Genomic DNA, 17855 nt, shown 5'->3' with positions numbered 1-17855 from the left:
GGTATTACAGAGACATGGTTGCCAATAAGGACAGGAATGGCTACTGGATGTTCCATGGTTTAGATGTTTTAAGAGGGACATGGAGCGAGGTAAAAGAAGTGGTAGAGTGGCATTATGAATCAAGGATAGTATCATATCATAATATCATAGCTGCAGAAAGGGAGGACATCATGGTGGGAATGTGTACTGAGTCACTGTGGGTAAAGTAAAACAGAAAGGGACCAATCACACTATTGGGAGTATTCTACAGCAACCTCCCCCACCAACAGCAATAGAGACACTATAGTACAGATCAGGAGACATAGTTTGGAAAGATTCAAAAATAACACCTCTGGCCATGGTGAATTCAACTTCCCCAATCTTGATTGGCACTTCTTTAGTGCGAAATGTTTAGATGTGAGTTTGTTAGCTGCGCTCAAGAAGTAAACACCTAACAGACTGACACAATATGTAGACAGGATGACCAGAGGAGATGCCATACTGGATCTAGTAGTAGACAATGAACCTGGTCAGGTGACAGATCCCTCAGTGGGAAAGCATTTCGGAGACAATGACCACAACTCCCTGACCTTTAGCAAAGCCTTGGATGGTGTTAGGAGCATACAGTATGGGGAAGTATTCAATTGGAAAAGGGTGAATTATGATGCTATTAGGCTAAACTGTGAATAGATATACCTGGGGAAATATATAACAGAAATTTGGACGTTGTTTGGGGTCAACTTGCATGGGGTTCTGGATATGTTTGTCCCATTAAAGAAGGGAAAGGATGGCAGGGTGAAGGAGCCAGGTTGACAAGAGGAAGAAAAAAAGAAGTAAATTTAAGTTTTAAGAAACAAGGGCTGCTGAGAGTTACAAAACTGTTATGAGGGAGCTTAAGAATGGACATGGGAGAGCTAGAGGCGGCCTCGGCAAGTCGGACTGATGAAAAGCCTAAAGCATTGTATATGCATGTGAAAGTCAGGAGGATGACTAGAGTGAGGGCAGGACCAATCATGGATAGACGAAGAAACGTCTGAAGTTGGAGAAGATATGGGAGGTCCTTCATGAGAACTTAGCTTCAGAATTCACCAATGACAGGGAGCGTGACAAATGTGAGGTCAGTGCAGAACAGGCTGATATGCTGGAACATGTCAATGTTAAGAAAGAGGATGTGTGGAACTTTTGAAAAACATTACGATAGATAAGTCACCTGATGGGACATTCCCCAGGTTACTATGGGAATTGATGGAAGAGATTGTTGCACCTTTGGAGATGATCTTTACAGCCTCAATGGCCATAGGAATAGTGCCAGATGATTCGAAGGTTACAAATATGGTTCCTTTTTTCAAGAAAAATAATAGAGAGACTCTAGCAATTAAAGACCAGCGAGAAATTCATCAGTGGTAGGCAAATCATTGGACTGGATTCTTACAGAGAGGATTTATAAGCATTTGAAGAAGCATATTTTGGTTAGGGATAGAAATATGGCTTTATGTGGGGCAGGTCATGCCTCACGAGCTTGACTGAAGTCGTAGAGAAAGTGACAAAACATATTGATGAAGACAGAGCAGTGGATGTGGTGTATACGGATTTTAATAAGGTGTTAAACAAGGATCCCCACGGTAGGCTTATTCAGAGAGTCAGGAGGCGTTGAATCCAGAGAAACTTGGCTACATGGATTCAGAATTGGTTTGCCCACAGAAGGCAGAAGGTGGTAGAAAATGGATTGTATTCTGCCTGGAGGGAGGTGACCAGTAGTGCTTGGCTGGGATCTGTTCTGGGACCCCAGCTCTTTGAGACTTTTATAACTTGGATGAGGAAGGGGAAAGGTGGGGTAGTAACATTGCAGATGACATGAAGGTTGGTGGTTTTGTGGATAGAGTAGAAGGTTGTTGTAGGTTACAACGGGACATTGTTAGGATGCAGAGCTGGACTGACAAGTGGCAGATGGAGTTCAATCCAGAAAAATGTGAAGTGATTCACATTGGAAGGCTGAACTTGAAGATAGTTATACAGGATTAATAGCAGGATTCTTAACAATGGGAGGAACAGAGGAATCTTGGGATTCATGTACTCACGTTCATAGATGCCTCAAAGTTGTGGTGCAAGTTGACAGGGCTGCTAAGACTGTGATAAGAGACAGAGATTGAAAAGAACAGCCAAAGACTGTTTCCCAGAGCGGACATGACTTTAAGCTGTTGGGAGGAAAGTATGGGGCAGCAGGATGTCAGTGGTAGTTTTTTTTTACACAGAGCTTGGTAGGTTGTGGAATGCAGTGCCAGCTTTGGATACAATAAGGACATTTAGGAGTTTCTTGGATGGCACATGGATGAAAGAAAAATGGAAGGCTATGTAGTAGGAAGATTGATGTAGGAGTAGTTAAAGGATCAGCACAGTACTGGAAGGGCCTGTACTGGTTACATTGTCCTATGTTCCCTTAAAAATAATTTATTTTTTTAAATGAAGGCTGGCATGGGAAGTAAATACGTTTATCACATCACAGGTGAGCTTACTTATTGAACAATGACAGTTTTTCCAAGACAAACCCATTTTTAAAAAAAGTCCAAGAAATTATACACTTCAAAAGAATCACATTTCATTTTCACATGGGCATAAATTGCTATTTCTCCAACATCAATAAGTCAACCACTGCTTTTTTTCTCATGACAAGCAGTGAGGAACTATAAATATGCCTTGGCATTGTCATCCTCATGACAAGAAGAAGAAATAAGTAAAATTAAACCACTTCTAGAGTTATGTGTTTATAAAGCCATATTTGACCATTATTAATAGACTAGGCTATGGAAACATGGTGAAATATGGTTTTAATTCCCATTTCTGAAAAAGCCTTTAACTCAGTTACAGAGATAATTTAAAAACTCTGCAGAATATTCTCTATTTTGTCATGGGAATTTTTAACCCTTTGAATGATACAGTATACAATATTTTTCATTTCTTAAAAAATATAGACCATATTCTGTATAAAAATTTTTACAAGATAATGATAGCTAAAATACTTGTAGCACGATTTTTTTGTCTAGCTGAAGGCTTGAAACTGCACAAATGTAATCTAACTCATTTCCCATCATAGTATATATACATTATTTTCTGATGTTGAATAATTAGTCGTTGAATAGTCTATGAAGGCCAACCACGGCACAACATTGATAATAGTTTCCAAGGCTAGCACTGCAGCCCTTTCATGAGATAACTGATGAGAACTAACCGGAGGAACAAAATCATGAAAATAATGAGGACATACAAGAAAACATTAAACAGTGCACATATTTCAAAATTGCACAGATGACCTTTAGACTAATATGTGTTTAGCAAGTAGATTAATAATGTTATTAGACTTGGTCTACTGTCCAGCTGTATTTATACATTATGATGCACATGTACATCAATCATTTACTTTTTCTGGGGCTTATTTATATGAGCTATCCAACAAGAAGCACCTGATCTTCTGCCAGACCAACATGATAGCCCAGGGCTTTAGCAAAACAGCATTTTAGTATTTATATGTAGAGTTGGCCTGAGTATATGTTGAGTCTTGAAGGTTTAAAGTAAAAATTCCGGATTCATTTTAAATTGCTTACTAACTACGTGACACATTGGATGGATTATGTTTCAGAGTTAAACAGGATGAACTGAGCTTTGTAGAGACATGATATGCATGGCAATGGAACAACATCAGATTAATTCTCTATCATTTCAAAATCTGCACAGTAGTGACATTGATGAATACAGAAACAGAAGAAGGGATTTCAGCCATTCTAATAGATCAAGGCCTATCTACAACTCAGATCTATTTATGCCTTCTGGTTCCACGTCCTTTGACAATATCAGCTAACAAAAAAAAATTACTGAGCATGATCTTGAAATTTTCAATTACTCTGCATTCAAATATTTGTTACTTTAGAAGTTACTCATTACTCATGTTTAAAAGTGTTTCATATCAATGCTTGGAGAGTTCCCTGAAGCAATCTATATTTTTTCCGTTTTCCTCATCAGGTCTGCTTGCTGCCAGTACAGTTTACTTTTAGCTCTTATCTTTCCTGGGAGATTACCTGGTTACTATTGGAAAGGGGAATATGACAGACACATTTTCAAGTTATGACATGAGTGGACCCTTCTGTCTTTTTATTTGTATCTCTTTAATTAAGTCAATGATATGTGATACCTTGTATCCTAGTATAAGTCCATTTTGATCTGATTCTGGAACTGGTCCCCACATAACCAGGATCTGTGTAGGACTCACAGCCTCTGCTGTAGCATTTCCTGGAGCAGCTGATGGAACTGAAATTAAAGAGCAAAGGAAGAAATTTCACCAGAAAATCATTAGAATCAATGACTTTACAATTAAATGAAATAAATTATACACTGTAGGAAGCAATTATCACAGCTGGATCAAATGCATGGATACACACAAAACATACACAATAATTAAATCAAATAAAGAGACGGATATTGAGCCCTTAATCCTGATGAAAATGAGAAAATGAAATGGAAGAACTCTCTTTAGATTGCTGGCGTCAATCAAATAGTTGCTTGAATGGATGTCTGAAGATAATGGTCATTTTAATGAATAATCTTGTGATGCCAATGGATACCATTACCTTGGTATTATTTAAGAAATGCATTGAACTCTAAACACATTCTCAGGTTAAGTTACACTCTATCGTTGTATGATCTGGGGAATTCAGTTTCAGCTTGCAGCACAATGACCAGATGATAATGGGACCTGGTATACAAAATAAACTGGGGTTGCCACTGGCAAACTGAGTAGACTCTACTCTGCTATGTTTAAAGAATAATGAAATTCTGTATAATATATCAGCCAGTTAATTAAATGGCGGTATTAGCTTGGTTTTCACTTTGATTAAATTATAAAGAGAAGACTGAAGAAAAAAATTAAGCATGGAGAGATTATTTCCTTTCATACAAGCGTTATTGAATATTATTATCTCAAACTTCCTAGTAGAAGTCGGAAAAATGAACTGAAAAATTGCTTATGTTTTCCACTGAGGTAATGAAGTCCTCTGTTGGCTGAGGTCAACCATGGACGTCAGTGCAGCATTCTAGCCAGGGCCGTACGATGTGGAGAGCAAGCCGCTGCCCCATGCAGCAGTCTCCCTCTCTCCACACAGCTGATGAATCCAAAGGAGACTTTGGAGCTAATGTAGCTTCATCATTATTTTGTGGAATTAATGAGCGATTATTGGGAATTGCCTTTCCTGAAATTATTTTACTACGTCTGTAAATGTTAAATGTTGTTAGATATCTTATTATTACATAGTTCACAAAATAACTTTTATCACAGATGTTCCTATATGGATTGAGGAAATGATTAGATATTGGCAATCAGAGTACAGCTTTGTTTGCTCATTAGCTAATCCGTGGTAATTACATTTTACCACAGTGATACAATTAGTTTAGGATTATATCCCAAGGTTTTTCTCCTGATTAACTAATTGCACCAAACCACACTGAATTCCCTACAGAAAGAATTACTAATCTCAATGAGTCGTCTAGGAGTGCTGCAGGGAGTTGAACTGAGGAGATAATTCATCCCATCATTTATTGACAGACTAGGCAAAAAAAAGAACTACCAACACCCAGACACAATTCAATTGTCTACAATCCCAAGTAAATAAAGTATCTTCATGATCACTCCTCGCTGAGTTAATTACCTTGCATCTTCTTCTTTATTCTGGGGTAGAAAGAATCAATGAGAACTCCTGATCTTTGGAAAATTAACACTTAATCCTATTTCTCAAATTTCCTTATGACATAGAAGGAAGCATTTAAGTTTCTTAAATTTGTTCCATATCCAGGTAAATGCACTTCTATGCAAGGGGAAACAGAAATAGCAGAAAAAAGCCAGCTTATTATTCCCCCCCACCCACCCCATGATCTGAGGGTAAGGTGAGTTCCTTATGAATTCGTTCTGTGGGGTACAGTAAAAGTAAACTAACATTCATCCACTCTGACTTTGCACTGGTCATTCCAATATTACAACTTTGCCTTCTATTCTTTCTGGATGTTTAAGTCCACCAAAATTGGACTTCATATTTAAGCTTGTTGCTTTATTCTTAATCAGGTTATACACTACTTAACACCAAAAAATTCATTAACAAACAGAAAGTGCTCAATTTGTAAGAGTCTGGCATTATGACTCCATTGTCAGACTTCACTCTTTGATCAGAAGGATGAAGCTGGCTGCTGGATAACAACCATTAAGAACACTGACCATGTTTGCCTCAAGGCTTGTTTTGAAAAAAAATATACCATTCCTGTGAGATTTAGTATTTTGTTGTAGTGCATCCAACTTGGCACAGTTCAAAATACGCAAAACACACTCGGAAAAGAAATTCAAATGCCAGGCATAGGTCAACTCACTGAGCAAAACTCGGAAAAAATAATACGCATAAAATGCCAAGCAAAACAATTCTTTGGACTGCAGCTGGCTGAAACTGGTTCTATCTATATATCTGATGATTTGCCTTGACATTTTAAAAGTGCCTGTTTAGGATGACACAGAATGTCCACATGAACTGTACACTCATAAAACCATAAAGAATTTGATTCAGTATGATAAATCAAACTATGGATCTCCATTCAGAGGTTTTAAGGAGGACTTTGTACCATTGGATTAGAAACAAGGCATCTTAAATTAAACAGCTTATTTTTATTCACATTTTCTGTACATTTGTGATGATTTGAATATTCTGTTTCTAATCTTAAAGGAGGATGACATTTGGAGGAGTTGGTTTGAACTCTGATTACAAAGCTCAGTAAACACTACCAAAAAAAGAAATGGTTGGAATGACAAAGTAGCTGAAGCACACTGTTGAATAACTTTACGTCCAATGGTATTAATGCAACATTACCACACTGTCAGCTTAAAAAAATTCCTCAAGGTGAGGCTTTATAAGCAAAAACACTAACAAAAATATCAAAAGTACAGAAAGACATAAATATATATTTAAATTAGGTTGAAATTCTTATAGGCTAATTGAAAAACAAAAGGATCAGCATAGCTGATTCGTTTCATCTTCAGGACCAAAGCCCTGACAGCTATCAGCATGCAAAATGAAAAGACTATGAGAATTCAATCAATGTCCCACAGATATTCCAAAGAGGAATTCACTTTGAATCTAGATAATAAAGCTATGAAATCACGCCATAAGGATAAAAAAAAAAGCATGCACTTGGAACAGAAGAACGGAAGACATTCTTTAGCTGCAGTGAAGGACCAGTAGTAAGCCAGAAAAGACAACCTACATTTGGTCTTACAATGTTACACCTAAACAAGATACAAAGGCTATTCTCCTGCTATTGTGGACACTCTTCACTGACATTGCTGGACATACACTCTTACATATTTTTCCTGAAGTTGACAGTAATCTTAAGGTGCTTCCCATCTCACATCATAGTTTCATACGTTGTTTTATTCAAGAGTACCTGACTCTCTAGTGCATCCTTGAACTTGACTGCTCCAGGGCCCTGATCCAATAGCATTAAAAGCCTGGATCTGAAACATATAGTTGGTCCATTCCTCCAGATTCTCGATGGTGATTTCCCTCTCCAGACGATCATTAATGATCTGAGTTGCAGGCGTGCCCTGACCATCCAGTCTCCAATACCTAATTCTGTATCCAACTGACTCCGGGTTACCATTGTACTCAGACTCCGGAAGAGGCTGTGAATAAGTAAACGTCAAGTAGATTATGGATGAAACGGAACATGCTGGTAATCGCATAAATTGCCTCTGAGCCAAGGCCGATACATATAGTACATTAACAAGCAAATTGCTTAATCTAAAACAGAAATTTGGTTGTTAATCCCTGTGAAGAAGTACTCAATGAATTTGAGAATGGGCTGATTTTCTTGCTCTTAACTTGAGTGTATTAGCTTGGAGTGATGTTGTATACACTGGAAAACAATAATAAATCAAGCAAGTTTGATTCCAAGTATTTTTCCACCCTGTATCCAACCACCCTTTTTAAAAACTTTTCTGGGATATACTCATTAGGAAAATAGAGCATAAAGGCAGTTCTTAGGGAGAATATCCTGGAGGGATTGTCCAATGAGCCACATGGGTAAAATTTAGAAATAAGAACAGGCTGATTACTTTGCTGCCTTTATACTATTGGCTTCCCAATGTTCAGCAGGAACTACAGGAACAGATATATAAGCAAATGGTAGATGAACGCAAGAACAATAGGGTTACAAAAGTTGGGTGAATTTCAACATTCTCAATATAGACTGGGATTGTGTCACTGCAAAGGGCTTTGATGGAGTGGAATTTGTTCAGGGCATCCAATAAACTTTTTTTGAGACAATATGTGGAGAACCCTATAGAGAAGGAGCAGTACTTGACCCTATCTTAAGAAAATGGGCAGGTGACAGAAGTGTCTGGAGGGAGACACTTTGGGACTAGTGACCATAATTCTGTAAGATCCAGTTCAGGTATGAAAAGGCTCCTTATGGTTGTCATTGCCAGAGGTGGTAATGGAGACAAGCTCCTATCAAATGCTGCCAATGTGACCCAATTAGTTTCTGACAACCAGGTCCAGCTCCTGGCCTTCACATATTTTCGTCAGCTGTGGTGGGCAGGTCACCTAAGAGAAGGAGAACTCTGATCTCAAAACTCCATTGCCAGGCTGCTATAACACTTGTGGGGAAGGCTTCATAAGTAAACCTGGAAGGATAAAGCTGGAGTTGGAGTCCCTAAAGCAGTCCTACGTTGAGTTCAATGCTGACTGGGAACCCCTGCGATCTGCTGGTGCCAAGCTGCATAGTTTCTGCTGTTCTTTTGGGTTCATCAGATGCGTGGAGAGGGGGAGCTTGCTACATGGACAACAGCTCACTCTCCATATCGTACTGCCCTGGCTTGTGTATCTAGACGTGCAACATCCATGGCCGTCTCTGAGTGACAGAGCCCTCATCTAGGTATGAAAAGGGATGAGGTCAATCCTCATTAAGAACCTGAATTTGGAGAAGGCTGGTTTCAATTGCACCAAGCGATGGTTTGCCCCAAGTAGAATAGGAGCAGTTGTTTGTTTTGAGAGTTAGTAAGAGTTCAGAGGCAGCATATCCCAAGTGAGGGTAAAAGCAAAGATGGCAAGATTCAGGAACCTTAGATGACAAGGCACCTTGAAGGTTTGATCACGGTAGAAAACGTAACATATGGCAAGTACAGTACGGTGCAAGAGTCTTTTATATATTTATATATATGTAGTGCCTAAGACTTGCACAATACTGTATTTGTTAATGTAGAGCACAGAGCAGTTTGCAAATCTGGCAGATGCAACGAATGTTGGAAATGGTGAGGGTGGAGTGCCAGTCGGAGGAGGTGGCGTACATGCAGACACACTCAGCCTTGAGACACCATGCAAGGTAATTTGAGTCAAAGCAATTGGATTATTGATCATTACAGATTATCTCTCTGGTGCATCCCTCTCCCTGCCCCCTTCTCAGTCCACAATAGAGACCCATATCAGAATCAAGTTTATCATAACTCACAAATATCTTGAAATGTTCTTTTTTTTCCCATGGCAGCAGTACAGTGCAATACACAAAATTATTACAGCACTGTGCAGAAGCTGAAGGCATCCTAGTATATATACAGTACATGCTTTTGCACAATACTGTATAGACAACTTAAGAGTGAAATTAAGAGGGCAAAAAGGGGCCAGAACTTGCCCCAAAACATCCACTGTACATTTCCCTCTGCAGATACTGCATGATCCACTAAGTTCCTCTACTGATTCTCTAGCCCCAGAATCCAGTATCTGTAGTCCTTTATGTCTCCATTGCCAGTTAAAGTAGATTTGTAGGGAATTAGTTTTTTATTATTCAGAGCATGATTATATCCGCTTATGAAGTCAGACCAAATCACTGTGTTTAAGAAATATTTACACATGCACTAAAACAGGCAACACATCAAAGGAGGCAAATGGGATTTCTGCAGATGGGCAAGTTTACTGACCACACCTAATGCAAATGTACCAATTAGAAGCAAAATGGGGGCCTCTTGATCCCAAGCCAACTTGATTGGCTGATTTGAGTATAATTGCAGCTCCGCATTCCTGTCTATGTACAGGCACATTTATGACACTTACCAATCAACCATCTGTTGACTACAGCTTAAAGATATGCTCTGACTTTGCTTCAGTTGTCTTTTGGGGAAGAGAGTTCCAGGGATAGAGAGCTATGGGTAAAGCCTATGTAGTTCTAAGGTAGGGACATGTTTGGCAGAGTTTTGTGGGCCAAAGGGCCCGTATTGCTGTATGTTTTCTATGTTTCTATGGATTCACAATTCTCCGAGAAGGTATTTCCTGCATCTCTGTCTAAATGCATGACCCTTTGTTATTTTTGAGAGGATGAAAGTGAACGATAGTTTGAATTGCTGCAATACAGATGCAGAAGGAACACCTACTGCACTGTCGGAAGGTATCACAGGCTTTTCTACGAGGGCATAGATAGGGGAATTGCAAGCAGGCTCTTTCAGGGGAACACGAGGGGAAACTTCTTCACTCAGAGGGTTGTGAGAGCGTCGGAATGAGCTGCCAGCACAAGTGGTGCATGTGAGCTTGATTTCAACATTTAAAAGACGTTTGGATAGGTACATGGTTGGTAGGGGTACAGAGGGCTATGGTCCAGGTATAGGTTGATAGAAGTAGGCATTTTAAATGGTTTGGTACAGACTAGATGGGCCAAAAAGCCTGCTTTTGTGTTGTACTTTTCTATGACTCTTTGCTGACAAAAAAAACCCAATATATTTCAAGTCAAGAAGCTGTATCATTTACAGGTGTTGATGCTTTCATACACATACCACCCTTACTGCTATATGTAGCAGGGACGGTATATTTGGATGGCACTTTTGTCGCTTAGTTGCTCTGCTGTTACGTATTTTCCAGATTGTACATGATGTTCAAAGGAATCAATGATCATGCTGGTTGGGGTGCCAGTTGGAAACAGAAGAGACTCTGCAGATGTTGGAAATCCAGAGCAACACACACAAAATGCTGGAGGAACTCAGCAGGTCAGGCAGCATCTATGGATGGGAAAAACCAGTTGACACTTCAAAGAAAGGAGGCAGAAGGCGGAGGGAGGGAAAAAGTCAGGTGAATGCACGCCAGTCCTCATTGAGAGGTCAGTAGTGGATAGGGGTGAGCTCTACTTCATTAGGAAATTTGGTACGCCACCAAAGACTTCCGCAAATTTCTACAGAATTATGGTGGAAAGCATTCTGATTAGTTGCATCACAGCCTGGCAGGGAGCCTCCAGTGCACAATATTGCAAGAGGCTGCACAGGGTTTAGACTCAGCCAACTCCATCACAGGTACAACTCTTCTCGCTAACAAGGACACCTTCAGGAGGCGGTGCCTCAAGAAGTTGCAAGCATCATTAAAAACATTCGCCATCCAGAACATGTCCTCTTTCTGCTACTACCATCAGGGAGAAGCAAAAGAAGCCTAAAGAACCATATTCAATGTTTTAAGAACATCTTTGTACCCATCACCATCAGATTTCCAAACCGTTTGTGAACACAACCATGTTATTCATCTTCGACAGCATTTATTTATTTTGTAATTTACAATTATTTATATGCCTTGCACTATATTACTGCTGCAAAACACAAAAAAAAAATCACAATATATGTCATTTATAATAAAACCGACTCTGAACGAGGGCAGAGCCCACACCCCAGCTTTACCACTGGTTAAGGATGCAAGTTCTTTTTTCCATTGGGGCATATGATGCTAGTCTGACCTCCATCCTGGAATTTCCCAATTTCCATCCATCCCAATCTGCACCTCTGTGGATCAGATGCCTCGTCTCCACACACTGGCGTTCACAAGGCTGGGTGGTGAAAGGCAGCAAGGTTCGCTGCCTGCAGAGCATAGCACTCAGAGAAGTTCAAAATTAACTAAAACTCAAGAAAATAATTAAGAAAATGACTAATGTTTGTTTAAACCTAATACGCACATTTAAAAAAATAAAGCGATAAAAGAAGACAAAATAAGACAAATAAAATGACATACTTCTCTCTTGCATCAATAAATCTTTACCCACCCAGGATAAACAGGGATTCTGTGATTTTCTCGAGGAATCCCAGCAAGACTTGACTCTGCTGTTGGGTTTCCCATGGAACCAGACAGTGATGAAAAACAACAGATCTTGCCTTGTCTGAGACTCCTGCATTTCACAGTGCATATATGCAAGACACATTTCAGCATCAGAACTTAAGTGTTTGCAAACACAACAGTCACTGAGATCTGGTAGAGTCTCCAAATGTCCAATACAGTCACGAACATTCTAAAGCTTCTGAAAAAAACTCCAAAACTGCTTCTAAACTTTTTCTTAAGCTAATCTACTAAAAAAGGAAAATTCTTTAATCTCATAAACCTAATTCAAATGAATGAGATGGATACCCTGTACTGGTCCAGGATCACAGAAGGTAAATGTTGGGGAATCTCAGCAAGCACCTGCTCCCCTCCAGGCATAACTACCAACAAAATCCATCAGAATCCAGGCATTATGATGCTGAATATTAACACCATTTAGTGTTAATAAAATATATGGATGAAAGAACTGCAACCTCTATTGTTTCAATCTGTCAAAAGATCTAAGAAATATATTGTAAATTTAAAAGTGTGGAAAACTGATTTGCATCCATGGTAGAACACAAAGTTTTAATCTAATTAAAATACCAAAAACATTTTCATATTGAACCCTGAGTAATGGTTTAGAAAATTGATTAGTCAGGCTTGACTGAGCAAAACCATACATCTCCGGAACTACTTTGCCCTTTATTTTGAACAGCCTTCTATAAAATCAGTATGAGAAACCTCATTGAAAATCTCCCACATAACTTCTCATTACAGGCGACAAGCTTACTATAAATGATTAAGTTAAGGATGTTTTTAAAAGATGCACTTGTTGACAGAGATGACTGTGTCCGGTGACAGAAAATATGAGATTTATGAATATTTCCTGTGTTTACAAGATAATTATTTGTGATAATTTTTATTTCAGTTTGTCTACCCAGTAATATCCAGAAAACCAACCATAACACTATAACATTTTTAAATGATTCCAGTTTTTACATTTACTCCCAACATAAGAATTAAATCCATTGCATAATAACTATCTGCATAAATAACTTTCTGACTTGTCATAATATTCTTGTACAAAATGGAATTGGGCAAATATATCCAGGAAGACTCATAGCTCTCGTTTAAGTTCATCTTTATTTATAGTAACATGTCCATATGTCAACTAATTTTTCACTGAGTTGTATGATTGTCAGCATTATATTTTATCTTCCATTATTATCTTTAATAGTCAGTTCAATTCATTTTATGATTTCTGTGCAACGCACTGATTAAATGCCTCCTAGATCAATATCATTTGCAAACTTAGTCAATCTAAGAAATTACTGTAAATTAAACATTGTATTTTTAACACCACTTTCTGTGTCATCCTGTTTAGTCCTCTTACAAAACTCTTAACAAGAATTCCCATCTGTTGTAACTTGCTCTGATCTTGCGGCTTGTCATTTTCACTCATTTGGAAAGCATCATTCTTACTCCATTAGCTAAATCTATTCTTTTTCATTTCACTAATTAACACAGCATCTCCACTTACCACCCAACGGACCCATAGACTTGTCTCACTTGCAGTTCGCACCGTGATGCTTGCTGGTGCTATATCGGGTGGAGCCTGCAGAGTTTGAATTACACGGGAAGGCCAACTTACAGGACTGGAGCCCACAATGTTCATCTGCTTTATTCGAAACCTAATGACAAAATAATGACGTACATTTAACACAAGAATTAATTGCATTGTTCAGATTTAAATCAAATATAATCTTTATAATTCCAGCATGAGTTAAATTGCCATATTTCCCATTAGCCAGGTGGTCAGGTATATTACACAGGCTTATTAAACTTGATAGCTCATTCAACATTTGAAATGAGAACAGAAATTCAAATAACCACCATATCTTTGACTCTAGGCTACCACTGACATGATGAGTTTTGTGCATGGTTCTGGTCCTGTGCTTTAGAGATCTCGACGTACATTAAAAATTCATGTGTGGACACACAAGGAATTCTAAAGTCTCAGCTGCACTGTAGCAGGAAGGTCCAAGTTGATGCCAAGCACTAAAACAGCTGCAATAAATAAATTAAAAAACAGAGCATTTACTTTCCTCCTGCAGGCAAAGGCTCATGATGTGAAACTATTTCACTAATGTCAGCACCTTTTTCCAAACCTCGTCTGCAGTCAGTTCCCATTGGTGAGGCACAAAACGTGTCAAGCAAGCATTTTCACCGACTGACCGCAAACAAGGCTTGGAAAACAAACTGTCCACCACTCACCTCAAAGATGCACACAACTTACAGAAAACATTATTGGATATCTATTAATGGGCATTCGGGCAACATCTCCCTTCATAAGAAATAAAACACAGGAGAAGGCTATTTGGAGTTTCACACCTGTTGACTCATTCACTGATTTATGGTAGCCTCTTCTGCACTACTTCCCCATATCCATCAATTCCTCAATCTTGCATATATTTATTAATCTCTGCCTTAAATATATCAACAGATCTGTCCTCCACCACGCAGGGTAGAGAAGCGCAGAGATTCACTACCTCCTGAGAATTCTCCAAGTACCTTATCTACAGCAGGGCTCAAACTATAGTTCTTTACGGTGATGGTTCCTGCTCACTGACAGGCCATTTTTGGGGTAAGCTCTGCAGTCCCTGGACGAACCGATCCCATGCCGATGTCGCCGACTGAAGCATCGTGGGAGAGAACTGAACGTCACAATCTAGGGATTGGCTGATGGAGGCTTGTGTACTCGGACCGCTCTCTCTTGATGGTGGGGGAAGAGTTTACAGCTGATTCTCAAGTCAAAATGAAAGCGACATGGCAGACTTTAACATCGCATGCAGCGATTCGCTTTGTTTAATCACTGCACTCGCTGTGGGACACTTCTCTGCCCTTTTATTAAGGAGAGTGAGTGAGCCTGTGCCATGTCGAATTGTCGGGTAAATGATTAGCTTCTGTTAGGCTGCAGATCACGGTCTCGCTTTGGAAGCTTTGCATGCTAGGTGGGTGGTGGGTGCTGATGCTTTTTACTGAAATAAGTGGGGCAGGGTTGATGCTTTGTTGTTGCTTGTGAATGGGAGGGGGGAAGGGGGCTTTGAGTGACAGTAAAAGCATTAAGACTGCGGTCTTTGAGACACTCACATTTTTTTCATGTATATCTGTGAAGAGCAAGAATTTCAGATTGTACATTGCTTGCATTCTCTGATATTACATGGAACCATTTGAATCATATCTACTCTTTCCTGAGGAATGACTTGGATCTGCTCCGATTTGCCTGCCGTCACAAACAGATCAACAGCAGGTGCCATTTCATTGGCTCTCCACTCAGCTGCAGAACACCTGCACAGTGAAGACATATACATCAGGATACTCCTCAACGACTGCAGCTCATCATTTTACACCATCATCCTCACAAAACTAGTCAATAATCTCCAAGACCTAGACTTTAATACCTCCATGTGTAACTGGATCCTCGATTTCCTTACTTGCAGGCTCCACAGTTAGTTCTGAATGGCAACGCCATCTTCGCCACACAGATGCACCACAAAGCTGTGTGCTTAGCCCTCTGCTCTACTTGCTATATACTTAAGGCTGTGAAGCCAGGTACAGCTTCAATGCCATATTTAAGTTCGCTGACGACACCACTGCTATTGGCCAAATCAAAGCTGATGACAAATTGGCATATAGGAGGGAGACTGAAAATCAGGTTGAGTGGTGCCACAACAACAACCTTTGACTCAACATCTGCAAAATCCAACAGTTGGTTGTTGACTACAAGAGGAAGAAACTGGAAGCCCTAGAGTCAGTGCTTATTAGAGGATTGGAGGTTGAGAGGGTCAGTAGCTTTAATTTCCTGTGCGTTATCAGAGGATTTGTCCCAGGACCACCCTGTAAATGCCGTTTCAAAAAAAGTACAGCAACACCCCTACTTTGTTACAAGTTTGTGCAGATCTGACATGGCATCTATACTTCTGATAGACCTCTATAGATGCACAGTGGAGAGGACCCTGATTGAAAGGGGTATTGGCTCAGCAGAAACACTGATGTTGGTTCAATTATCCTCCAGTAGATTTGTAGTAGTTAGCAGACAATGCTCTGGTGGTATCTCTAGTACTTTGATATGCCTGCTGGACATAATCCAGCATTCATTCATTCAATGAATTGTACTCGGCTTGAGATTTTGATGTTTCAACACCTGTTTCTTTACAAGCCGACGGTTATGCTGACATCTTGAAAGTAATGGCGAATTTTATCTCTGCTGTTATCCTTTCCTAAGGGACAGCACCTGTGGTATGGGAAAAGGTTCACACTTTCCAGGGTCTCACCATGGGGATTTGTTGTCAGAGAATGATGCTTCATAACAGGGTGAGGTTGACAGAGCTCTTTGCTTTGCGTATGGTCTTGAATGCTTCATTTGATACCTCTGTCACAGTGTGTTCATATTTAGGCATACAGACCAGCCCTGCAGACAGTATTCTAGGTCTAAAGCAATGTACACAAAATGCTGGAGGAACTCAGCAGGTCAGGCAGCGTCTGTGGAAATGAACAAACTGTCGACGATTTGAGCCAAGACCCTTCATCTGAACTGGAAAGGAAGGGGAAGATGCCAGAATAAAAAGTTGGGGAGGGGGGGGCAGAAGAGGAAGGAGGCTAGCTGGAAGGTGATAGGTCAAGGCCAGTTGGGTGAGAAAGGTAAAGGGCTAGAGAAGAAAGAATCTGATAGCAGAGGAGAGTGGACCATAGACCATAGGAGAGAGGGAAGGAGGAGGGAACCCTGGGGAAGTGATAGGAAGCTGAGAAGAGGTAAAAAGCCAGAGTGGGGAATAGAGAAAGAGGCAGAAGTTTGCCACCCTCACTGGCATGTTAAGTTTACTTCACGATTGTACAAAATCACGTTTCATTTTCCAGTTTCTGATGCAGACAGTTTGACAAAGTGGAGCTTGTGATGATTTGTCTGCAGATTTTAAACCTGGCTTATTTATACTGTTTTATTGAAGAAATGATTGATTCACTACTTTGAATTCCGAAGAAGCAAAGGCGCAGGAGAAGTGCAGGCAACGCACACAAAAAGCTGGAGGAACTCAGCAGGCCTGGCAGCATCCATGGAAACAAGCACAGTCGACATTTTGGGCCGAGACCCTTCATCAGGACTGCTAGTTCATTTCAAGTGGAATAGCTTAATGCCTATTAAGCCTATTTCTTTACCAGAAAGAGAAATCGATATTCAAGTAATCAGGTTGGAGGCTACCCAGATGGAATACAAGATGCTGTTCCTCCACCCTGAGGGCAGCCTCATCTTGACTTGAGAGAAGGCTATGGACCAGCATGTTGGAACGTGAATGGTAATGGGAATTAAAATGTTTGGCCAATTTTGGTGGATGGAGCAGAGGTGCTCGACGAAGCGGTCCCCCAATTTACAACAAGTCTCATCGAAGTAGAGGAGGCCACATCGGGAGCACCAGGCGCAATAGACGACCCCAGCAAATTCACAGGTGAAGTGCCACCATGCCTGGAAAGATTGTTTGGGGCCCTGAACGGAGGTAAGCCAGGAAATTAATGGTATAAACTGAATATAATTGCTGAATGATGTTTTCACTCAAATCTCCCCACTTGCTCTCCCTGTGTGCTAACTTTCATTGACTCAGGTATAAGGACACATGGGTCTGACTGAACAGCAGCACATTTCAATTTCTCACCATTTAAAAAATGATCACCATTTCTATTTTTCCACTTGGATATGTCTAT

At 40.0% G+C, this 17855-nt stretch overlaps 1 protein-coding gene across 2 annotated transcripts in view; it reads right to left on the bottom strand.

The window, feature by feature from the left end:
• Positions 1-17855, bottom strand: part of sdk1a (sidekick cell adhesion molecule 1a) — a 781818-nt gene that overhangs the window by 131348 nt on the left and 632615 nt on the right. For both annotated transcript variants that reach the window (XM_059979483.1, XM_059979484.1), the window contains exons 24-26: positions 13642-13792; positions 7447-7684; positions 4163-4278 (exon numbers count right to left, since the gene is read on the bottom strand). In XM_059979483.1, the coding sequence (XP_059835466.1) occupies positions 4163-4278; positions 7447-7684; positions 13642-13792 (505 nt within the window). The remainder of the gene's footprint in view (positions 1-4162; positions 4279-7446; positions 7685-13641; positions 13793-17855) is intronic.

Source organism: Hypanus sabinus, chromosome 9 (genome assembly GCF_030144855.1).
Source record: "Hypanus sabinus isolate sHypSab1 chromosome 9, sHypSab1.hap1, whole genome shotgun sequence".
Lineage (NCBI taxonomy): Eukaryota > Metazoa > Chordata > Chondrichthyes > Myliobatiformes > Dasyatidae > Hypanus > Hypanus sabinus.
Note: the sequence above shows the minus strand (reverse complement) of the source record. Positions and strands in the feature narration are given on the sequence as shown.